The sequence below is a fragment of the Dama dama genome, chromosome 17 (assembly GCF_033118175.1).
Source record: "Dama dama isolate Ldn47 chromosome 17, ASM3311817v1, whole genome shotgun sequence".
Classification (NCBI taxonomy): Eukaryota; Metazoa; Chordata; class Mammalia; order Artiodactyla; family Cervidae; genus Dama; species Dama dama.
This window is the reverse complement of record NC_083697.1, coordinates 11845883-11871862: the sequence shown is the minus strand read 5'-3', so window position 1 is coordinate 11871862 and position 25980 is coordinate 11845883. Positions and strand designations below refer to the sequence as shown.

The window sequence follows — 25980 nt, the reverse complement described above, 5'->3', positions numbered from 1 at the left end:
CAAACAGTGAGAGTTTCACTTCTTTTCCTATTTGGATTCCTTTAATTTCTTTTTCTGCTCTGATTGCTGTGGCCAAAACTTCCAACACTATGTTGAATAGTAGTGGTGAGAGTGGGCACCCTTGTCTTGTTCCTGATTTCAGGGGAAATGCTTTCAATTTTTCACCATTGAGGATGATGTTTGCTGTGGGTTTGTCATATACAGCTTTTATTATGTTGAGGTATGTTCCTTCTATTCCTGCTTTCTGGAGAGTTTTTATCATAAATGGGCAATCCCTATCAAGTTACCAATGGTATTATTCACAGAACTAGAACAAAGAATTTCACAATTTGTATGGAAATACAAAAAACCTCCAACAGCCAAAGCAATCTTGAGAAAGAAGAATGGAACTGGAGGAATCAACCTGCCTGACTTCAGGCTCTACTACAAAGCCACAGTCATCAAGACAGTATGGTACTGGCACAAAGACAGAAATATAGATCAATGGAACAGAATAGAAAGCCCAGAGATAAATCCACGTACCTATGGACACCTTATCTTCGACAAAGCAGGCAAGAATATACAATGGAAAAAAGACAACCTCTTTAACAAGTGGTTCTGGGAAAACTGGTCAACCACTTGTAAAAGAATGAAACTAGAACACTTCTAACACCATACACAAAAATGAACTCAAAATGGATTAAAGATCTAAATGTAAGACCAGAATCTATAAAACTCCTAGAGGAAAACATAGGCAAAACACTCTCCGACAGAGATCATAGCAAGATCCTCTGTGACCCACCTCCCAGAATATTGGAAATAAAAGCAAAAATAGACAAATGGGACCTAACGAAACTTAAAAGCTTTTGCACAACAAAGGAAACTATAAGCAAGGTGAAAAGACAGGCTTCAGAATGGGAGAAAATAATAGCAAATGAAGAAACAGACAAAGGATTAATCTCAAAAATATACAAGCAACTCCTGAAGCTCAATTCCAGAAAAATAAATGACCCAATCAAAAAATGGGCCAAAGATCTAAATAGACATTTCTCCAAAGAAGACATACAGATGGCTAACAAACACATGAAAAGATGCTCAACATCACTCATTATCAGAGAAATGCAAATCAAAACCTCAATGAGGTACCATTATACGCCAGTCAGGATGTCTGCTATCCAAAAGTCTACAGGCAATAAATGCTGGAGAGGGTGTGGAGAAAAGGGAACCCTCTTATACTGTTGGTGGGAATGCAAACTAGTACAGCCACTATGGAGAACAGTGTGGAGATTCTTTTAAAAACTGGAAATAGAACTGCCATATGATCCAGCAATCCCACTCCTGGGCATACACACCAAGGAAACTAGATCTGAAAGAGACACGTGTACCCCAATGTTCATCGCAGCACTGTTTATAATAGCCAGGACATGGAAGCAACCTAGATGCCCATCAGCAGACGAATGGATAAGGAAGCTGTGGTACATATACACCATGGAATATTACTCAGCCATTAAAAAGAATTCATTTGAACCAGTCCTAATGAGATGGATGAAACTGGAGCCCATTATACAGAGTGAAGTAAGCCAGAAAGATAAACACCAATACAGTATACTAACGCATATACATGGAATTTAAAAAGACGGTAACGATAACTCTATATGCAAGACAGAAGAAGAGACACAGATGTACAGAACAGACTTTTAGACTCTGTGGGAGAAGGCGAGGGTGGGATGTTCTGAGAGAACAGCATTGAAACAAGTATACTATCAAGGGTGAAACAGATCACCAGCCCAGGTTGGATGCATGAGACGGGTGCTCAGGGCTGGTGCACTGGGAAAACCCAGAGGGATGGGATGGGGAGGGAGGTGGGAGGGGGGATTGGGATGGGGAACACATGTAAATCCATGGCTGATTCATGTCAATGTATGGCAAAAAACCACTACAATATTGTAAAGTAACTAGCCTCCAACTAATAAAAACAAATGAAAAAAAAAAAAAGAGCTTATTATGAGCAAGGCCCTGTTCTAGGCACTTCAAATACAGCAGTGAACAAAAGAGAGAAACTCAGGGCCCCACTATGACTATTGTCCTTGTGAGTCTCCTTCTTCAAATAAATAGGTATTGATAGTAAATTTATATAATTGCATTCTTACAAAGATGAATATGTTAATATTAATACAAAATGTTTTTTTTGACCTAAAGCTTTCATTTTTTTCCCTCTGGCTTTAAGAAAAATTAAGCATCTCAGTGGGCCACTAAAAGTATTGTGAGTACTCCACACTGGGTCTACCATGCCTAAGAGAGATGTCTGCCCTGCAAAAATCCTGCCCACATGGAGCTTATAATCAAAACTGGGAGATAGCAAGCAAATATGATAATAAACATGAGACATTTTGCATATATTAAATAGCAATGAATTCCAAGGAAAAATTAAAACAGGAAACTTTAGAGGTGTAGTATGTAATTTTAGTTAGGATAACCAGAAAAATCCTCTTTGAGAAGATGACATTTGTATCAAGCTCTGAATTTTACTCAAATTAATTTTTCTCATTGAGATTTCAGGATTATAATCATGAGCTATAAAGTTTTTACTTATTAAAAGTTTTTTTTTCTGTTGACTATAAAAGCAGATACACAAAAATTAAGGTTATATATGAGCTTCTTGAGTTAAAAACAGAGTTCTTGACTGTTCTAATTTATACAGGCTTTATATCCTTATGTCCACATTTAGAGAAAAAGAGAACTAATAAGTGATGACGTACCAAGAGTGGGAGACATTTCAAATATAATCTCAATTAATGCCAGCTCCTCTAATTCATTTGCAGAGAATTTCCAGCAGAGAATAAGAGAGAAAATCCATTTGCCCTGAATCTGTATCTCCATTGATTTTCTCTCTTAAAGGATAGAGAAATACACTGTTTATGAAGTCAACCTCCAATTTCTTACTTTATCCTGAATAACAGCTTGCCTCATAAATAGATCAAATACAGCATCACATTTGTAAAGCATCCTATCAACTGTATAGGCACATAGTTAACACTCTGGGAATCTTTAAGTTATACCTCTGAAAACTACTTAACTGCAAGATGGCACAGTCCAAAACGCAAGCACCAAGCATGTGTTTAAGGCCAATCACCTACTCATTTTAGAAGACAATTTCTGTTACTTTGGCCAAGAAATACCTAGCTTGAGAGATGAATATTTCAACTCCTACAGGTATTTCTATGGTCCATGTATGAAAAAGTCAACAGCAAAGGGTTTAATTTTTTCCCCCTGAACAAGTCAGCAATTCCTTCCCACAGAAAATTAAGGTTTAGTCCATGAAATAACACACAGACACACTCACTCACATGTCATTCTTTTGCAGCAATTCAAAGGTGGCCCCTTTGAATAGTTAAGTTGGAGCGAAGGCATTAAAATCACCTGCATTTTCTTAATAGATCTATCCCCACTCTCCCCCCTAAAAGGCTTATTCTCAGAAAAGCCACCATTCTTGGATTTGGCATTTAGCCTGCTTCCATGTAGTCTGCTTCACACCTAGCAGCTCCACCGTGATGATTTTAAAGTGCAGTCTGTTTCCTCAGGAAACTTTTGTGGTTGACCAAGACATACACTAGTCTTCGCAAACACCCGCTTGCTTTATGTGGTTCTTTGAACTACCAAAAAAGAAATTCTTACTCTTTTTAATAATATCTCCTTATCTTTTTCATGACAATCTTTGCAGGGACACGAATTCCCCAAAAAATCCTTAGCCAAGCATAGCTGAACGAGGAATTTGGAGAGATCTATAAAATTACAGAGACCTTTTGTGCAAGCCCCCCAAGACTGTGAGCTGCCTTGCAGCGTGAGTGGATTTCGCTGTGAGTCTCAGCCCAGAATGTACTCCTTATACAGAAACCTCACATCTGACCTCTCCAGCTTCACCTGGCTTGATACCTTATTGAGGCGTTTTATTTCACATTCATAATGTTGCTTCTTGTGGTTCATGAGAGCATTTTTTTCCTTCAAAAGGTTATTCTCTATCTTCAATTCATGTAATTCTCCATTTAGGCTCTCCTTTTCCTTCTGAAATATAAAGCAAGAAAACAAATTCCAAACAATAAAATTCAGAGGAGATGATTTTGTAGGACTACTTCTGAAATTAAAAAAACAAAACAAACAAAACCTACTAGATTTTCATTTAACATCCCACTTGAGTAATAATCTCTGGGTGGGCTTCCCTCATGGTTCATCTGTAGAGAACCTGCCTGTGAATGCAGGTGACGCGGGTTTGATCCCTGGATCAGGAAGATCCACTAGAGAAGGAAATGGCAACCCACTTCAGTATTCTTGCCTGGGAAATCCCATGGACATAGGAGCCTGGAGGCCTACTGTCTGTGGGATCTTAAAAGGGTCAGATGTGACTTAGCAACTAAACAACAGCAACTCTGGGTGGAAGTCAGGATTAGGATAGAAGAAATCTTTCTGTTATCCTTACTGCTACTAAGTTTTGTGACCCCAGAACAAGATATCAAAATCCCCACTCCTCACTTTTAAGGATCAAATGAGTCTGCAGAATAAGCTATTCCCTATGCACAGTTATAAGGTGGTGACGAAAGACTGATTCACTAAAAAATAACTGAAAGTTTTAAAAAGCAAAAAGTGTCACTGCAACAAAAAATATCAATATCTCAAAGCCCTGCTTCATTCTGGCCTGAAGAGAGACAGAAGAGGATAAAGGATTAAAACCTCAGGCAATAAGACCCTACATCACAGATAATTATTCAGAGTGCTATATTTTTGTGATGATTTCTTTTATTTTTTTGATTTCTTTTAAAATGTAGAGATTGGCTGGTCCAACTGCCATCACTCCTCCACTTTTCATATCGCCTTCAAGCAATCCAGCGTTTTAAGTACTTGAAGCAAGGCTAGTGGCTTAGACACCAGTTCTGAATTTAGACAACAGCTGTCTCCTATCTCCTAATTTTATATTCTGGGCAGTAAACTTTTTGTTGAGTGAATTGGATTCTTAATGAGATGAAAATTTTAACTTAGTAAAATAAATATTCTGGAGTTTAGGTAAATCTATATGTTAAAGTATATTGTTTTAATAGCTATTGTTTCCCAAAACAATGATTTAAGAAATCAACTTTAGGTGAGTTGTTTTCTTTAAAAGTGAAAACATTTCTATTTGCCTTTGTTTAACCAGAATAGATCTATATGTACACCTCGAAAATTCTCCATTTTTTTTTAATTTAGCATAGCTTAAGAGAAAATTATTTCAACTAGAAAATGATCCAAATGGCATAGGGGAAAAAAATAACCATGATTCTTGTGCTGGGTGTAGATGGAACAGAAAGGATCTTTTACATGGCAGAAAGGGAATTGCTAAACTTTGCTTTCTTTGGACACTGCCAAAGGTATCCTTAGCAAGCTGGGAAATCTGAACAGACGTCATGTACTAATTTGTGAAACTGCCTTAAGACTTGTACATGTTGTAAAACACAACCACTTTATCACAATATCAGTCACAAGACTTCACCTGAGAAAATTAGCCTTATTCTTCTTTTTCCTGTCTGAAAAAATGAGAGGCCTTTAGGGCTCAAGGGCCTCCATCCTTTTCCTACAATATCCATGAAGTCCCATCAGTTCAGTGAAGTTCAGTTGCTCAGTCATGTCTGACTCTTTGTTACCCCATGGACTTCAGCACGCCAGGCTTCCCTGTCCATCATCAACTTCCCGGGCTTGCTCAAACATGTCCATTGAATCGGTGATGCCATCCAACCATCTTATCCTCTGTGGTCCCCTTCTCCTTCTGCCTTCAATTTTTCCCAGCATCAGGGTCTTTTCAAATGACTCAATTCTTCGTAACGGGTGGCCAAAGTATTGGAGTTTCAGCTTCAGCATCAGTCCTTCCAATGAATATTCAGGGCTGATTTCCTTTAGGGTTGACTGGTTGGGTCTCCTTGCAGTCCAAGGGACTCTCAAGAGTCTTCTCCAACACCACAGTTCAAAAGCATCAATTCTTTGGCACTCATCTTTCTTTATAGTCCAACTCTCACATCCATACATGACTACTGGAAAAACTTTGACTAGATTGAACTTTGTCAGCAAAGTAATGTCTCTGCTTTTTTTTTTAAATTTAATTTAATTTTTATTGAAGGATAATTGCTTTACAGAATTTTGCTGTTTTCTGTCAAACCTCAACATTAATCAGAGGACTGGAATGGGAAGGGAGATGAGAGGGAGCTTCAAAAGGGAGGCTATATCTCTGCTCTTTAATATGCTGTCTAGGTTGGCCATAGCTTTTCTTCCAGGCAGCAAGAGTCTTTTAATTTCATGGCTGCAATCATGATCTGCAGTGATTTTGGAGCCCCCCAAAATAAACTCTGTCACTGTTTCCATTGTTTCCCCATCTATTTGCTATGAAGTGATGGGACTGGATGCCATGATCTTAGTTTTCTGAATGTTGAGCTTAAATTCCAATTTTTCACTCTCCTCTTTCACTTTCATCAAGAGGCTCTTTAGTTCTTCTTTGCTTTCTGCCATAATGGTGGTATCATCTGTGTATCTGAAGTTATTGATATTTCTCCTGGCAATCTTGATTCCAGCTTGTGCTTCATCTAGCCCAGCATTTTGCATGATGTACTCTGCGTGTAAGTTAAATAGGCAGATGACAATATACAGCCGTGATGTACTCCTTTCCCTATTTGGAATCAGTCAGTTCCACGTCCAGTTCTAGCTGATGCTTCTTGACCTGCATACAGGGTTCTCAGAAGGCAGGTCAGGTGATCTGGTGTTCCCATCTCTTGAAGAATTTTCTACAGTTTGCTGTGATCCACACAGTTAAAGGCGCTGGCATAGTCAATAAAATAGAAATAGATGTTTTTCTGGAACTCTCTTGCTTTGTCTATGATCCAACGGATGTTGGCAATTTGATTTTTGGTTCCTCTGCCTTTTCTAAATCCAGCTTGAACATCTGGCAGTTCAAGTTTCACATACAATTGAAGCCTGGCTTGGAGAATTTTGAGCATTACTTTGCTAGCGTGTGAGATGAGTGCAATTGTGTGGCACTTTGAATGTTCTTTGGCATTGCCTTTCTTTGGGACTGGAATGAAAAATGAACTTGGATTCCAGTCCTATAGCCACTGCTGTGTTTTCCAAATTTTCTGGCATATTGAGTGCAGCACTTTCACAGCATCATCTTTTAGGATTTGAAATAGCTCAAGTGGAATTCCATCACCTTTACTAGCTTTGTTCGCAGTCCCATAACTGTAAAGTCCCATAACTAAACATAAAACCAGGAGTCCACATTAAGAAAAGGCATCATCTCAATGCCACCTTCTAGTTCTCAGGAGGATTGAAGGACCCTTCCAATCTGGAGACTGGGTTCAAGTCCCATTTTCCCATGTGCTACTTATAGACATTGACAAGCCGTCTAAACTCTACACCTCAACCTTCTCATTTCTGAAATGACAAACATAAGATTGTCCTCACAGATGGGCGGCCAATGTTAAATGAGATGAGGAGGGTGAGACACTTTTCAAAAATGTTATCTTTTTAGGGTGACAAAAGTCATACTTATTTGTAAAGGTTCTTGTAAGCTGAAAAGCAGCTGTGCAAAGATTTGTCATATTACCAACAATAGCAGTAAAAATAAATCAGTATGAGTAAAAGCAAAAAAGCAAAATGAATTTTTTCCTAGGCTGCAATGCCCTAGAAAAACACCCCCAAATCTGTGGCTTGGTTCTCCCTGTGGATGGAGCCTCCTGAACGCAAAGGAGGAATCGAATAGGGCACCTCCTGCCTTCTGATTTAGAGAAGGCAAAAGTGGCCCCTGGTTTTGGGCCCTGCGTACCCGGTACCCCCTGGCCCATCGGAGGCCGGGCCCCGCCCTCCTGGGGGCGGGGATTCGCCCCCGAGCTCCGCCCACCTCCGCACGCCGCAGCGACTCGCTGGTCCAGCAGCGCGGCTGGCTGCTCTCGCTCGGGCTCTGTAGCCGCTCCTTCTCCAGTGTTCCCAGGAATCTTTCTGCGGAATCCAGTTTCGATTTCAGCTCTGCGACCTGCAGGCAGGAGTGGTTCACAGACAGCTGCAGACACCTGGTCCGAAGCCCACCAACCCCTGTATTTTTTTCCCAACCTAACACCGCCGGACAGAACTGGCTCACTCCTGGGCGTCCCCTAGGGAGGGGCTGCTCTTCCCACTGCCCCAAACCAAGATCAGGTCTTTTGCTTTAAAAAAAAATCGGGTGGAGAGGGAGGTGGGAGGGGGGATCGGGATTGGGAATACATGTAAATCCATGGCTGATTCATATCAATGTATGACAAAACCCACTGGGAAAAAAAAAATAATAATAATAATAAAAAAAATAAAAATAAGAAAATAAATAAATAAAAAAAAAAAAAAAAATGCTTCCTCTACAAGAGAAAAAAGCAAACACCAAAACAGCCTGTAGACTCCTTTCTCCAGACTACGCCCCTTTGGGGGGAATAAACCCTTAGACCTTACGGGAGCCATCGAGGCTTGCCATTCTGTTTTCAACTGGCAAGGTGTGCCTTGCGTGATCTGAAGAAGGCAGTGAAGGGTGGAGATCAGTGAACATGCTTACATTACAGAAAAACAGATAGGGCCTTTATCTCCTCAGTAACCTGCAGCGCTTGACCTGCTGTGCAGTGCGTGCCAAGTCTCTTGACCTGCTATTCCAAATTAGGTGTCTGGGTTGCAGGGGTCCAGCGAGAGAAGCCTTAGGAACAAGCACTTCATCAAAGATGGAGAGTGTGACCATTTTTAACCCTGGGTCTTCACGCAGCTGCAGGCCCTTTGGGAAGGTAACTAAATGTTTTCTCTGGGATCATGTGACTTAAACTTTGGAGACCCAAAAGCTGCCCCTCTGAGTATTATTATATAAGGTGGCTTGGCCATGGCCTGGTGTAGTGAAAACCATCTTGCTTTTTCTAAGTGTAATACTTTGAGTATCAAAATGAGGAAGAAAAGAGCCATTCTGCTGTATTTCTCACTTGTGGTCAAATTTCTTAATTCTGAATTATTCAGGGAGTTTACTTTCTCTTCTCTCTCTTTTGAAACATGAAATTATTTTAAATAATAAGTTGACTTTTCCTCTTTAAATATATATTTAAAAAAAAATTATTTCTCACCAAAGCAAAAGTTTCTTGTCTGAGAACATGCTTTAGAGAGAAGAGGGTTTGCCCCATTTTCCCTCACTCACTGTTAGCATTCTTTCCTTATCTGTGGGAAACAGCTTATGCTATAAAGAATTAGAGAACTAGCCTTGTATAAAACAGTATGAACTTTAAGCCATCTCTCACCTCACAAATAACTTTGTGCTTTTATGGCTGCTAGTAACAGAGCCAGGATGCTCTGTGAGCTCTGATAAATGTGCCTAAGAATTTAGAGATACTGCTGGAGGCTATTTTTAGTATCTTTATTTTTACATTCTCAAGACAATTCACTGACACCTTTGCTTCCTTCATTAATCTTCAGTACCAAGAAGCCAGGAATACACTCAGCACCCTCCCCCTTATCATGTTTCAACAGAAGGCTGGCTATTCTCAAATCTCCTGTAGTTGAAATCAATGAAAATCTTCACATACTTGGCTCACTCAGATTATTGATTTAAAGCAAATACCAAATAGAGAGGTGTTTACCTTTCTTTCATATAACTCTTTCATGCTTCTAAATTGCTGATCCCATTGCTGGTTAACTTCCAGGAGCTGAAATTATTAGAATTTGGTAAATCAACAAAGGATTCTGCCCAGTTGGAAATTTAGTCAAAATGAAATCACTTTTTGAGGTAAGATTTTGGAAGTCATTGGTGAAGACAGTATTCTTTCCACCAAATTCTGGTAGATCTGGGATGAGTTAACACATTCACCTTTCATAATTGGCTCACATGTGAAAAACTAGTACATCTTAGGTATATCTTGACTAGTCAGCCGAACAATTTATTAGAAACTTTTAACTTTGCATACTTATTTGAATTTTCATCTTCTTTGTTCATTCCAACCAGAACCTGATACAAATTGCATTAATGGTTTTCTGTAATATTTATTCATATTTGAAGTCTTTTATCAAATCTTTCCATATTTTTCTATGTGCTTACCTTGACTATTATAATGTAATATTTCTTATATCTTTTAAAGGCAGAATTTATATTAAGAATTCCAAGTCTCATTAGCTGATAATCATTTGCTTGCAATAATGTGTTTTTTTAAAAAAATCAGTACATGATTTGTATAATATACTCAACTAATATATAATATCACTTTTTTGAAAGCTTAGATTATTCGAGGAATAATAGTTTTGTCATAAGACAATTTTAGAAGCAATTTAGGCTGTGAACAACTTGTAACTTTGTTTCAAACTTCAAAACTATGTGCTAAATAGATGAAAGGAAAAACATTATGACCTCTTTTTAGTTTTCTAGTCAGGGAACTCTACAGCTTTCCACATTAAAAGAAATTCCAACAGCTATAAATATAGGACAGACATGGAGAAGATAGATATAATGACTAAAAAGGTAACAAAACTTTCTCTTCATTACAAAACAAATTATCTAATCCAGAGTGGCAGTAGCTAGGTAACTCTTATGCTAGAAATAGATATAACTTTTTAGATAAGACTATATAATATTATTTTATAAAGATCCCTGAGCTCCTGTCATTTTAGGGACTAACATTTCTATGCTCTGGTAACATTACTTTGCTGAAGTTCAGTACTTTTCCAGAAGAGCACACTATTTTATGCAGTATCAAAGGGTGGAGGGCACCATAGAAGAGAACAGAAAGGCTGTAATGTAGAAAATTGTCAGGAAGCACTTAACAAGAGGCTTCCTGTGTGCTGTTTTGGATCTTTCAGGAACCCTCTGGCCCTTATTGATTCCTGAATATTCAGGAATTAAGAGGAGAGGCACATCTTTCCCGGGGCTGAGGAATCCAGGCATTTTTCATTACAGTGATAAGTACCCTCTTCCTTTTTATGAGCCATAAGGTAAAAGGTGATTGTTTGCAACTCTCTCTCTTTGATGGGGATCATCTTATGTTTTGTAAGTCTGGAATTTTAATCTTTATCTTTGCTGAGAACAACCACCTTGTAAGACAGTATATATGCCCATGCCATTTGCTCCATCAGAGCTTTGGTCCCCGAGTCTTTCTTTCTTTTCTCTCTCTCTCTCTCTCTCTCTATTTCTGGCTAATTCCTTGGAGCGCGGAGGCCCGCTGAGCTCACTTTCTTGCCCGGGCTTCTAAGACCCTCTGGAGAAGGTGTGCTGTGCCTTCACCCACTCGAGAGGGCGCCCGGTGCCCACGTGCAGCAGCGCAAGCCCTGAGAACAGGGCTCTATTGGCTTTCCGCGTAAACCAGGGGAGAGCAGCCTCTTTCTCTCTCTTACTCTCCGGACCACCAGGTTCCGGTCCATTAAAGGACCAACAAGCGCTATCAGCCTCTTTCTCTCTCTTACTCTCCAGACCACCAGGTTCCGGTCCATTAAAGGACCAACAGAAAATGATTTAGAAAAGGAAGCACCAAATTGACTACATAGTGCCAAAATTGTTATTTTTTTTTACCTTTTCCTCTGTCAAGGAGACTAAAGAAGTTCTAATATTCATTAAACTCAGAAAAACAGAACTCAAAATAATATCCATTACATACCTAGTGACGTTTTAAAACAAACTTCTTTTGTGATAATGCTCCTTAACCCCTGTTGGTCAGATGCCAACTCATGATGTCATCGTACCCAAGTCAACTACACAATAAGGACTTTGACAGTTTGAGTTTCAAGGTGTGCCAAATTGCAAAGCATTAACAGCCCAGATGATAGACTCACCTGGCCCATGTGGAAGAAACATCTAATTACAAAACTTAAATTACAATTATTGAATGTATGGGTCTGTCATTTTTTATCCGTTCACACAAGCATTGAGAGACCGAGTGAGAGATCTGTAGGTGAGTGAGAAAGAGGCATTTGCTCTCAGTGTAACGCAGCCGCCCATCCCGGGGATGCAGACTGTGACCAGCAGCAAAAGCGAAAGGCACGAGGGCCCTCTTTCATTGTCAGCATCAACCCATGGCCCGTGTTGCTTCAACTAATGTTGCAAAATTACCTCTTTTCTCTGCTTTTCCAGACATCTTATCTTTTGTTCAAGAGAATTTAGGTTCTTTCTTCTTGACGATTGAGCACACTTAAAAAAGAGCAAAGCAGAATAGTCTATCAAGTAAACAGGAGAAATGCTGCCTTTCACAAGCTCTCATTTGTAATTTATAAAAATTTTGCTAAAATATTATCTTCTTCATAGAGAACTGTTGATGAAAAAGCTTTATATTTTAGAAACTTTTATATGAATTAACTACTTAGACAATTATTGAATAAATTACAAATGTATCTATATAAGAGGTAAGCAAGAAATTAGAATTTTATGAATTTGGATTTCAATCATTTCCCCCCAAAAATGAATATAATGTACAAAATATAATGTATATAGAAATCAGGTAAGTTTCAGAGATACATGTTAGGTATTTACCTGGTAAAATTTTTTTTTAAAAATTCATTTACATAGACATGCCCATGATTTGGAGTGGCCCTGACAAAAGTCAGAGGTGTGATGGAACCAAGGAAAGGAGACTTAACACAGTACGTTACACGGAGACAAATTGATTCTGAAGCAATAATAATACATTAACTACTTCAGTGACCATCATATGATTATCTTAGAGAGGTGGGCATAGGTTACCTGGTATTGTGTAATTTTAACCAGCCCTATGTATAAAGCTGCTAGGTGACAAATTTAGATGAATAATAAATCATTGGCATGGTGAAAAATAAATCACTTTTATTTTTAAGAAAATATTATTCATTTAAAGAAAGCACAAACATTCTGGAAACTGCCTACCATCTGTCTAAAGCGATCACCAGCAAAGTTCACTAAAGTATTATTTTCTCTGTTCTAACTCAATAGTCTTAAAACCATTGCTTGGCTGAATCATAAAGTAATACAATGAATTAGATGATGAGGGTAGTCTGGAAATCTGCCGTTTAGTTTCACGCTCAATAATTATTGTGGACCAAGAAATTGCTTAAGGGTATTCGTGAACAATAAGAAATATTTTCAAAACATGTTGGCCTTTGCCAGAAATTTTACAAGAAATGTTGTTTTGTAATCATCATGGAATTTCAAGGACTTCTTTCATTAGAAATGATTTATAAAATTATTTTTCTATCCTTGCTAACTTTTGTCTCCATGCTTCCGTGGTGTTTTACACCTCTATAGATGCTATTCTTAGTTTTTTTAGTTACTTCCTGTTCAGACCCATGTGTAACTAAGACTGCATTTAGAAAGAGGCATTCTTCTGTAGGTCAACAAAAATCAGAATGATTATACCTGCTTCTTGACCTCAGACTGGGTTAGCCCAGTGCCAGAAGTGGAATCAGTTTCCAGGTGACAAGTATGTTGGGTCCCGAAATTGAGATTTCTGTTTTTTTAGCAAGACTTCTAAGGGGTGGAACTTATTCTGGATCAGAACAGACTAAAAATTAGTCATAGCTGATTTGGAAAATGCTGTGACGCAACCCTACTTAGTGTGTGCTGGGCTTGGCGAAGCAGAGATGCAGAAAGACTGGATTCTAGACTAGCGGTTCTCTCACCACTAGGGTGCATTCACCTGGGGGCTTGCTAAACGTAGGGCACCCAGAACACCGATCAGAATTTCTGAAAGGGAGCTATAGCACTCTACCTTCTTTTTAATAGATTTTACTTTTTAGAGAAGTTTCAGGTTCACAGTAAAATTGAGTGGGGAGTATAGAGATTTCCCATATACCTATTGCCCCAACACATGGGTGGCTCTCCCCATTGTCCGCATCTTCTACCAGAGTGGTATATTTGTTAATAGATGAGCCTGGCTTGACGCAGCATTATCACCCAAATCCACAGTTTACATTACGATCCCCTCTTGCTGTTGTACATTCTGAGGATGTAGATGAATATGTAATGACATGTGTCTATCATTATAAGATCCTGTAGAATGGTTTCACTGTCTTAAAAATTCTCTGTGCTTCACCTACTTGTCCCACCTCTATTTTTAATCAATACCACTGATTTTCATGATTCATATTAAAGTTCAAGGTTCCTCCATTCCACACCATGGTTCAGAACTTGAATTTGGGGTCCTCAAAAAGTCTTTTTTCTATTTGTGACAAAGACAAAAAAAATTCTGTGACCAACAGACATTTGTATACCCTGCCTTCTGAGAATTTAGATTGAGAGTAATCAGATAGTTTGCATTTTTTCCATATACAATTTTCTCTGAAAAATTATGAAGTAGTTTGACTCTTGATTTTCTTTTAAAAGTTATTTTTAAATAATTCTTTATAAAATTCTTTATAAAGTGACTTAGTAAATATATTAAATCTGAAAGACAGATAAAGCACAGCAATAGGTATGACTTATAAGTCGTAAATATATCACTAAGACTTTCTGTGGAGATTAATCAACATTTTACCACCATTCATATGACATAGATGTGTATCAAAGTGAAACAAAACAGTCAAAGCTTTGAAGAAACTTTTCACTTGTTTTTGCTGTGCTTCTTATTTGCTAATAAAGGCATAGAAAGATTTTTAGGTCACTGGTCCTTCTAAGGGCTCATTTAAAGAAAAATTACTCCCTGTAAAATGTAATCTATGTACAAAGTATTCAGACCTTGCTTTCTCATTCACCCTAATGCCCAGATCAGCTTTTAAGAGATTCAAGTTCTGGGACTGCTAAATTAAATACCTGAATGGACGAAAGAGTCTGTTTCCTATTATATCTTAGTTATCATTAAAAAATACTTTAAGAAAGCACTTTCAATTAGTATCTGTTGCAGTAAACAGTAAAAGAGCAAAGAATGTGACATTAATTGCATGTATATAAGTATTTTGCCACAGGTACTCTACTGCTGTAATAGATTTTATTTCTAAGCACACCAATATAATATTCTCTTAAATTTTACATTAAACCAAATTCCTTTTTAAGTCAAGAGCAAAATATGAAACATAGAATTGAAAAGGTGAAAGGACAGGATTTTATTTTTCACTTAAAAAAAAAAAAGAAATGTAGCTCAGAGGTGTCAAAGAAAATGCAACCAGTCACCTAGATATTTTTTCTTTATTGAAATATATAGAGCATATCTTACCTAAAGAAAGCAAACTAGCCACTTCTATTCTTATTAATCTTTGCATAATTAGCCATTAGCAATGCTGTTGATGCTATGTATGGTCAATTCATCTCCCAGAAATGTGTTCTTACCTCTGCATGATCCGTAGAACTTTCTGCACCGCTCATTCTAGCTGTGCTCTGTAAGAAATGTGCCACAGAAGCTGTTTTTCCTGGAGGCTTGGAGAGCAGAAAGGAAAAAAGAAGAAAATGTTGTGTTTTAAAGTGAGAGCAAAATATATGCAATTTAAAAACTACTACAAAAATAGTTAACTCATGACAGAAAACAATAGCAACAATTTTTCACTGAAAATGTACAGAAGTGACTCTGAATGTGAATTATACAGAATAAGGCTAAAGGCAACTGTGACGATAACTTTTCTTCTCTTCCAGCTCGGGGTTTCCCGGGATGTCTCAAGCTGGCGGGCTGTGACTAACACACAAGGCAGGTTGCCTTGCTATGGTATGTAAATCGCCTTTCCTCCCTTACTGGCAGCTTCTCTCACTGCAGGAGGAAGTTACCACAGACTAGCCTAGGCACATCAGTCTTTCCTCAGTAGCTGAGCTGCCATAACTTCACTGTATTTCCCAGATCAATTAAGTAACTGTTGACTTTTTGACAACTCAGGGTACTTGCTTCCCTAAGGGCTGGATTTTCTGGCAATGTCTTATGTGTATCAGCTTAACTGTGTGAACTTTAATGTCATGCATAATTCTGTAAGTGCTACTAATTCTTATGGAACTAGAAAAGAAAATAATTCATTACAAAGTTATTGGGTATTGTTTGTAAAATAAATCTTCTATGTTGGCAGGAAGTTTAAACTTGGTTCTCAAGTGTAAAGTCTCAAGACTGTTTTTTCTGTAGTTGGTCCACATTTTCTCCATAACTCCTGGGAAGTAAAATCTTTTTTTCCACTAACATTCAGCTGTACTGAGTTGGCTTGTAGTTTTACGGGGCATTGAGGTATGGAGCACTTGACAGGTAGTGCAGATAAAAACAAGGGAAGCAGATGCTCTGAGCTACACACCGGGGCTGTGACAGAGCAGAGGACCTCATTCTTGACTGGAGGAAAGGGGACGAAGGGAGAGGCAAGAATATAGAAAGGAAAGAATGTGTGGCTGAAAGGAGAAAAGAATTTAGTTACTTAGTTTACATTTTTCTTTAGACCTCTCTATTCGATATCAACATATATGTAGGGTCAATCCTAACACTCCTGAAATCCAAACTCTTTAACAGGGAATGGATGTGTGGCTAGGATTTGACTCTCCGTTGCCTCCGTTAACTCTTCATCTTTAGCTCTCCAACTCTGGTTCTTGTGTTCCCGCCACACTGAATTCCCTCTGCTTCCTGAGCTGGCCACACCCCTGAATGTGTGTGTGTGTACTTTCTGCTGGATTCTTGGTCTGTTTAGGGGGTACACTTGAGTGAAATAGAATGATATTTCCTTAAGGCAATATCCAAAAATACAAGCAGGAAACAAGTTGTTCAGAGTTCTAAAGGTAAAACGAGTCACGTGTGATTTGATTTTAGGGAATACAAGCAGGGGTTTCCTGGAGACTGATACTTCATTAACTGTCAAATCCACTCATCAGAAAAAAAAAAAAAAAAGACAATAACATAAAAAAGTATTCTTTTCTCTCCGAACTCCTCCTCCCAAATACACACGTACTCAAAGCATAGTTACATATGGTCAGAGTTCCTTTCAGCCTTATCTGTGTTTTCAGTAAGACTAACCCAGTGCATGAGGTAGCACTGACCTAAAGAAGCGGTTAGAAGGAACATCTTCTTGCCAGCCGTTGCTGTCTGTAGGTCTTGTCTGTATGGGTATCCTGTTGAACATTTGTTGTTGTAGCCCATCAGGGTGTGAGGGATTCTACTGAATGGAAATCCTGTATTTTTGCATTTTTCATTATATTATTTTTTGCCTCTCCTGCCATGGCAGTTTAACAACAAATGGATTTTCTGTTAGATCCAGAGAGCCATGTGGTGATTTATGAATAAATAATAACTCTTCAGGAGTGCCCCAAGTTTGGTGGGAGAAAAAAAGGAATGTGCGTTAGTACAGTCCCAGGAATAAACTGGATATTTTCTGCTATACGTGCTCTCTTCGCCTCACCTCCGCTGCCTCACGCATGCTATATATGTTCAGTGTCTGACTTTCAGTCAAACTTTGTTCCCTGAGAAGCCTTAGTAGCCACGATAACTTTCAGAGAAATGGACATGTCACTCCATGTATCTAAAGCAAGTTTGAGGAGTTCTCATTTCTCAGGTGACTAAACTAATATTAATATCTAGAGGAAAACAACAAACATAGGGAAATACAGTGAAGTGAAGGACCAAGGCCTACCAGTAGTGGTCAGGAACTGTCACTCTGGTTGATGATAACTCCCTCAAAATCAGTCCAAGAGAAATCATCACATTTCTATAAATGCTTGGAGAGATTCTTTGGTATGTGAAATAAACATGGATTTTTCTTCACTATCCTTTTAGAATGGGGGTTGAAAAGCTTCCTTTGCTTTCTGGATTTATTTGCATGAATTTTAAGTGAATGTGCTATCTAAGTGGGCTTCCCGGATAGCACAGTTGGTAAAGAATCCACCTGCAATGCAAGAGACTCTAGTTCTATTCCTGGGTTGGGAAGATCCACTGGAGAAGGGACAGGCTACCCACTCTAAGCAGGAGTACTTACCTACTCTAAGTTGTCTAACTAGGAGACAGAGTATCTAGTCGTGACTAAAACATCTGCCCCTAGAAAGCAGTCATCTGGATTCATATTTCAGCTCTGCCATTCACTGCTTATAAATTTGGGAATGATGCTTAAGGCCCTTAAGTCTCCAATCCCACATAGTAAGCTAGGGATAGTAGAGATTCCTCTTCCTAGGGTTGCTGTTCATAATAACACATGTAAGAGCTTAGATTTTAATAATAATATGGCCTTAAGGATAGGGCCCATCAGTCATTTACGTATCACTTACCATGCACATGGCACTAAGGGGGTCCCCAAAGGAAAACAGAAGTTCCTACTTTCAACGAAACATATATGTATATGAGCATGCTTTGAAGAATTCAGAGAGAGCTCATTCTGAGCTTTCATAGTTATTGCAGGAGTTGGAATTTTTGCTGGGCCTTGAAGGATGGATTGGATGTTCATAGATGGTGAGAGCTGAGATATATTTACTGTTAAGGGGAACAACTTAAAGGAAACAGAGATGGACAAGCCTAAGTATGAAGGATTCTTATAAGCCCAGTGTAACTAGAGAGGGGCTCATGTGCTCTGCCTAAAGTTGATTTGGATCAAATTGGGAAAAGCTTTTAATTTCAGACTAAGAAATTTTAACTTTATTACATAGGCCATGAGGCACTACTGAAGACCTCTGAGCAAAGGAATTACATAATCAAAGTCACTTTTTAGTAAAAATAAACCTGGATATGCACATTATGTATTAAATGGGTTAGACTGACAACTCTAATGCCACTTAATAGATATTATCAAAAGTAATATCCAAAATATTTAACAACTCATGATAATCAAACTACTGAATAATCAGTTCACCTGGGGCGTGTAGAATGAACCACAGCTCTGAACTCCAAATGCCTATATTAATTGCCTGCTCATCATCCTTGTTTGGATGCTTAATAGATACCTCCTTCACCACTTGTATGAAAGTTATTTCCTGATCTTCTCCCACAAAACTTGTCTTCCCCACCTCAATCAGTGACAACTTTCATGCCCTGGACTAAGAATCTTGGAGTCATCCTTGCCTTACCTTTTTCCTCACAGCTTTACCCAATTCATCTGGATAGTTTTTAGGGTCTCTGAAAATACATCCAGAAATGAAAGCAGCATGTTGCCGCAAAAGCCAAGGGTTTTCCCAGTTTAAGGAAAGAATGAAATAAACATGCCTTTTTATAAATGTTCAAAATGGAAATGTCAATAATTGCTTCCTGATTTTGTTCACATGAAAATTCTTAAAAGAGCATCAAGTAGTGACTGATATCTGTCCCTGCATCAAATCCTGGTCCACCCTGTACTAGTCACACGACCTGCATTACTGCAATAACCTAACAGCTTCCTTGCTTCCACTCTTGCTCCTTTCCCATCTTTTATCAGTCCAGTAGCCACTGCAAGTTTTTAAAATATGTCATTTCATGTCACTCCTCTGCTCAGAACCTTTCAGTAGCTCCTATTTCACTCAGAGTGAATATAGTTACAGTGGCCCGCAGGGTCCTCCCTGCTCTTGCCTGTGCTCCCCTGACCTCTTTCTCAGGATCCTCCTGTTTGCTTACTCCACCCCGTCCTGGCCACACTGCTGGCCCAGGAACCTGTCATGTACACACCCTGTTCTGTCTGCTCAGAGCTGTCTTTCTCTTAGGTAACCCCATGGCGCATCCTCTCCCCTTCAATGGGTAATTACTTCAATGCCATCTTTTTATTGAGATCTTACCTGGCCTCCTGTTTAAAATTGCTCTCCATCTCAGCCCTTTCCTGCTATATTTTTTCCATAGCACTGTATGTCATACCGTATATGTTTTTATTGTCTGCTGTGTTTATTCCATATTTCTTCAACCTAAAATAGTGCCAACTATTTTAGGGCCTGTGCAAGTCCATGCAGTGCTCAGACACATGTAAAGCCTTCTCCCCATCCCGAACTAAATCTGCAATGTTGATGAAATGGGTGCCTACTCAAGAGTTTAAAAAAGATCTCAGGGTCAGGAACGTCAACTTCTTGGCCTGTAAACTAGTAAATGACTTCTGTTTCATCCCCCAGACCTGGGCTTGGACTAGATGAGTCCCCGAGAGGCATGTCCCCAATCCCACATCCTCTTGGGGGATACAGGCTTGTAGCCCGCCATCTTGGAGTTTAAAGCCCTTCTTCCGTGCGGTACATGTATGTCTGTTTCTACCGCCCACTTCTAGTTTTTAGTGCATCTCGGTTACATGATAGGGCAAATTGGACTTTGCCGACTATTCTCTAGTCTTTATAAAATGGCAAACCTTATGAAACTTCCAGTCTAAAGGTTTCTCAACACTGCCCAAAGCAGTAACCCATCTGATTCACTGACCACCAGCCCCTTTGAAGGCGTCTCTGGTTTGCCAGAGGAGTTAGTTACCTCCTCCTTTGTGATCCTAGGTTGCTGTGTGAGGCATCAATTTCTGCACTTATAAAATCGTCATTTTATGTACCTTTCTCTCTCAAGGCTATAAGCTTCTTGAAGGTAGAGTCAATATCATTTTAGCCTTGGGAACTAACATAGTATCTTTAGAGCACAGGCTAGTGTTATACACATTAAAAAAAAAATCTGTTTATGTATAAATCTTTATTTTGTAGGAAATTATAGTACACCGCTACTTCTTAGAACACAGTCCAGAGGAGAAAGACCACAGGGATAAACAAAGATATGTATTTTGTCTCCAAATAAGAAAGGATCAAGTAGGATCCTTGGATCAAGTAGGATCAAGTAGGATTTTAAAAAAGCTGTTCTGTTTGAATGTATTTTATTTTTACTCATTTTATAGGTAAATATTTCACCTTTATTTTGTTTAAATGATCAATATTTATTTCTCTCCATACAAACCCCATATTTTTTCTCCCAATCATAGTTAATATTTAATAGATACATAATATCAATGATTATACATGCTATGGGGGATTTTTTAAAAAGGTATAAGTGTGGTTTTCAATAATATTTCCTATATTTGTATAGTGCTTTATTATATCTTATAAGTTAATCTCCTGAAATAGTAACTGGTGATTCCCCCAAATATACATGGTTCTTTGTTTCATGTAACAAATCCTTTTTTGCTCAGTGAGAAATAACTTTTGTCACAGGGCTAAACAAGTTTGTCATTGAATGCAAAAGGAAAAACAGTCCCTATTCAGCCTTTGTATTTCAAAATAGACTTTTCAAACTCTAGAGGCCACCCTGAAAACTGAAGCTTTGAATTGCAAGGCTAGTATTTCTAGTAATTTTAAAAATTTAAGATTTTTGAAATGTCTCAAAAAGCAACATGGATTGATGGATGAAAGAAGCAGTAGGTAGATGGATAGATACATGATAAACAAGTAGAGTGAAATGTTTAATGGTGAAATCCATGAGTGTATATCACAAAATCTTCTCAACTTGGCTATATATTTGAAGTTTCATAACAAAATGTTTGAGAAAAAAACAGAATTAAGGCATAAAATCTAATACCATAAATGATAAAGAGGGAAGATGAAAGATGGTATAACCTAATGCTTCACCTCTTCCACACTCCCCACTCCCACCCCCACCCAGGGGATAGTAGATAAAGGCCCTGAGGAAGAATGGGCAAGGGATCAGGGAAAACCTGAATGTTGTGCCTCCTCTTGGGGAAGCTGAGCCCAACTCTTTTAGGAGCTCACCCATCATCCATCGAACTGCCCAGACTGAACATCATAGGGCAGAGAGGCCTTACCCCCTGAGTTAAACCTGGGGAAGGGGCAAGTCTTGAAGAGAATTTCTGCAGCCTCAAGGCACACAGCTGGGACTTTGTCTAGGTAGGGGGGTCCTTAGACACCTCAACCCCAGAGTGCTGTGAAAGCACAGTCAGAAATGTCCTGCATTCCTGAGAATGATATAAAAATGGTTGACTAGGGTTTTGTGGATTTAAGAATGCTTTGCTGTCAGATTGAGGAAAATGCAGTATTTATCACATGAATCTGGGGACAAGAGATGAGAAGAGGGACCTAGAAGCTTCAGTGATTGCCAGTGAAGATGTAAGCCAATGAAAAGACCATAAGGATTAGATTATACTGGTGCTAATGGCAGTGTAAGATGATGGATTATTGCAACTTGATGCTTTCCTCCTAAAGTTGCCAAAACAGCATAAGACATCCAGATAAATTTGAGTTTTAGATGCAGAGTAGTTTTTTAAAAAGTATTTCCCATGAAATATTTTGTTGTTTTTATGAAATTTAAATTTAACTAGACATCCTATGGGCTTCCCAGGTGGCACTAGTGGTAAAGAACCCACCTGTCAATGAAGGAGATGTAAGAGACCTGGCTTTGATCCCTGGGTGGGAAGATCCCCTGGAGGAGGGCATGGCAGCCCACTCCAGTGTTGTTGTCTAGAGAATCCCAGGGACAGAGGAGAATCCCAGGTGGACTACAGTCCATGGGTCGCAAGGAGTTGGACACGACTGAAATGACTTAGCATGCATGCAGACATTTTATATTTTTATTTACCACATCTGGCAACTCTACTCCAGCTGGATTTCTTCACAAATCTGCTTCACAGATTGTAGGTGCTGCTATGGGAAGAAGAAGACAGAGGAGAGAATTCCTGCGTAGGACTGCATTGAAAATAGAAACCGTCTGAGCAAACACCAAAGTGGCTGAGATTTCCTGCAGTCAACTGGATTAAATTATTCTCCAAAAAGTGGGATGGGGGTCCCAGATCGAAACAAAAGAGTTTAAAAAATAAAGAAAATCACAATTTTGCACATGTGAGTTCCGTGGATTGCAATATTTTATCTGCTTCAATTTGAACTTCATAATAGCCCTATAAGCCTGTCAAAAGAGGCATCTTTGATGTTAGTGAAATGAAGTATTAGTTGCTCAGTCATGTCCGACTCTTTGTGATCCCATGGACTAAAGCTCATCAAGCTCCACTTCCATGGGATTCTCCAGGCAAGAATACTGGAGTGGGTTGCCCTTCCCTTCTCCAGTAGATCTTCCCGGCCCAGGGACTGAACTTGGGTCTCCTGCACTGCAGGCAGATTCTTTACCATCTGAGCCACCAGGGAAGCCTGAGCTTCTTTGATGTAAAGAAGGATTAAATTGAAGTTCAGAGATATGAAGTGCCCACGGTCATTACATGATGAGTGGGTGGCTGAACCCATACCAGAACTCACCCCACTGGCTTATTCCCTGCAAAGAGCATTTTACCTATGAGAGGAGACATGAAAACGTGGCTAAAAACCACTGGACAAAACACAATTTACTTTGATGCAGGAGCCTGAGCCATTAAGAAATAAAATTCAGAAGTTTTGAGGGAATTTCTTGTGGGGTATACATAAACCAGATTGACCTTTAAGATCATATCCAAAAATGTCTTACTACTTTCTACCACTACTTACATAGAAAGTAGTTTCTATTGCCGATGAATGCTAGTCAGAAAAGAGAAATTTAGCCTTAGAATATTGTAAGCCTGCAATTGACTTTTAAAAAAATGTTCTCTGTTCTGCTAGGACTTTAATCTGTGATCACTCAGCATATTTGCAAATCATTTTTTTCTTGTAATTAACTTGACTTCACCTTCATTCATGTACTCATTCTTAAATATTTACAGGTTATAGACTGTGAACTGGGTATGTGTTAAGTACTAGATAATCAAAACAGACATGTCTTTCATGTATTTTCTGGTTTTTGAACATAAAATCTGAAGATTAGAGGGACCACTCCATTGGTGATGAAATCCTTTCTGCATCACTTCATAATCACCAAATGATTAGCCTGAAGACCTCAGGTGAAAGGTATTACTTTCTTCCTGAGACAATACATTTCAATAAGTCAAAGATTTTTATACTACTTTTAAATAGCAAAACCCATGAGTGAAGTGAGTGAGTGAAGTCACTCAGTCATGTCTGACTCTTTGCGACCCCATAGACTGTAGCCTACCAGGCTTTTCAGTCCATGGGCTTTTCCAGGCAAGAGTACTGGAGTGGGTTGCCATTTCCTTCTCCAGGGGATCTTCCCGACCCAGGGATCGAACCCTGGTCTCCTGCATTGTAGGCAGACGCTTTACCCTCTGAGCCACCGGGGAAGCAAAACCCATAGTTACATATAATAATTAAGAAAGGGGATGTACATATGAAGATGATGTAGGAATAATGGGAGACTATGGTGATGACTTGTGGAAACATAAGTGATCAAATAGTGCATATCAGGACTGTTTTGTCTGAAAATGAGCCTGACTCAAAGACAGTCTTTCAATATGATAGCCTGAAAAAATTTCAGATATTTGCTAACTGATCTTTAGTGATTTAAGGAAAATTTACTTTAAAAAGTAAATCTTCCTCACTGGAGGGGGAATAAAGGAATAAATGATTCTACTTTTTGCTGCTTATCCAAGAATCCCAAGATATTTATACACTTTGTGGGTCAAGTCTCATTCTCCTCACAAGTACAAAAATGGTAAAAAGAGTCTTAAGATGCGTTTCACCTAAAAGGTAGACATTAGAATGCTATGAGCCTTTTTCAGTGAGAGCTGAAAATGCCCATTTTGCTGGTACTTTCCTCACACCTATTAAAGAAATTGTTACTAATCAAACTAGAAATGGGAAGGCTTGCTTGAGGGAAAAAAAAAAAAAAAAAAAGAGCACTTTTGAGGCACTGGATTCCCAAACCCAGCTTAGGTTTGGAAGTCCCTATGAGAGACCCAAATTTTGTCAGAAAGCTGTTGGGCTGGCCAAAATGTTAGTTTCCATAAGATCTTGTAAAAAACAAAACAAAACAAAAAACAAACCTGTACAACCTTTTTGGCCAACCCAATGAACAGATCTAGAACATAAAGAACACATAATCTGCTAAACAATTCTTAAACAAATGTGTTTATTCATGGAATCTTCCAAGCCTAGAATTTTGCTTCCTTTAGTAGTGTCACTAATTTACAAATTTCTGAATCAAGGGGCTGATGTTATTCTTCCTTTTGCATAACAGGAAAGACATCTTTTTTTTTTTTTTTTTTTCCCCCAAGTGTGATTGCTGAAGTCATTTAAATCTAGGAGAAGACAATGATTCCAAAGGTGAAGATAATACTTTTAGCTCCGAAAGTCTGTTCAGTGGAAACCCTGAGACTCTGAATTCTTTTTCTTCTCTTTGCAGGCTCCTGGATGCCTTATTTTTTTTAATGTTAAAATGACAAAGTCTATTTTAACTTCCAGCCAGATGTCACCCTTCCCTTCCAGGCTTGGTGCCCTCCTTTACCAACACCCCCAGGGTTGCCGCACTCCTCCTGGGGCTGCCAAAGTAGCCTGGATTGGAGCTTCTGGGATTATTATTTTCATGGAGGCAGAAGGAATCCTTTGCACCTATCACTCACATCTTCCAGAGGACATCCTGCACCTTCCAGTCTTCTCCAACCCCATTGCTTGTGGAACCTTGGGCAAATCCTCCCAGTGATGGAAGAGAAAACTTTTGAGTAAGAAGGTGTCCTACTCAAAAGTGTCTCTTACTTATCAAACAAGAGGAGCCTGAGTTTATTGCCCCATTTCTCCTCTCCTATAGATAGCCATCTGTCCAACAAATGGATGCCTCTCAAACGGGAGGAGAGTTTTGTCCCTCTTCTTTTATAAGAGTTTTAATTCTTGGGTCTTAGAGTTTGATCTTAGCTTACAGACTTGTGTCTCTGTTTTCCTGCAGTGTCTGGTGTTATACCTTATTACAAAAATAGAGTTCAAGGTGAACATACACAGCAAGATCTTCTTATCTGGACATATACCTGATATTTATGTATAGTGGAAGCTTTTAAAATCTTCAAAATGAACGGAAGGAGTCATTTGTCATATATTAGGCATGGTGATAGCTTGGGTCTCTGTCCACCAACCTGTTTAGTTTTGAGATTTGATTATACTTTTAGAATTATAAAGCTAAAAACTACTAGCTGAACTTAGAGATAAGAGGAGGAAACATAGCTCATTTAAATGACTTCACCCAGGTTGCCTACTGTGAGCTTCAAACACCACAAAGTGCAGCAGCTGAGTTGAGACAGGCCTTCTTGTTGCCTAAGAACTTGCTGTTTTCCTAGCCAGCTATTCAGACATTTCCCAGGGAATAGTAAACAGCTGCTCCT

General features: G+C 38.9%; 1 protein-coding gene across 1 annotated transcript in view; it reads right to left on the bottom strand.

The window, feature by feature from the left end:
- Positions 1–25980, bottom strand: part of TNIP3 (TNFAIP3 interacting protein 3) — a 113567-nt gene that overhangs the window by 27424 nt on the left and 60163 nt on the right. Inside the window, exons 4-8 of the mRNA XM_061164719.1 lie at positions 15257–15343; positions 12077–12154; positions 9624–9689; positions 7889–8020; positions 3913–4041 (exon numbers count right to left, since the gene is read on the bottom strand). Of these exons, the coding sequence (XP_061020702.1) occupies positions 3913–4041; positions 7889–8020; positions 9624–9689; positions 12077–12154; positions 15257–15343 (492 nt within the window). The remainder of the gene's footprint in view (positions 1–3912; positions 4042–7888; positions 8021–9623; positions 9690–12076; positions 12155–15256; positions 15344–25980) is intronic.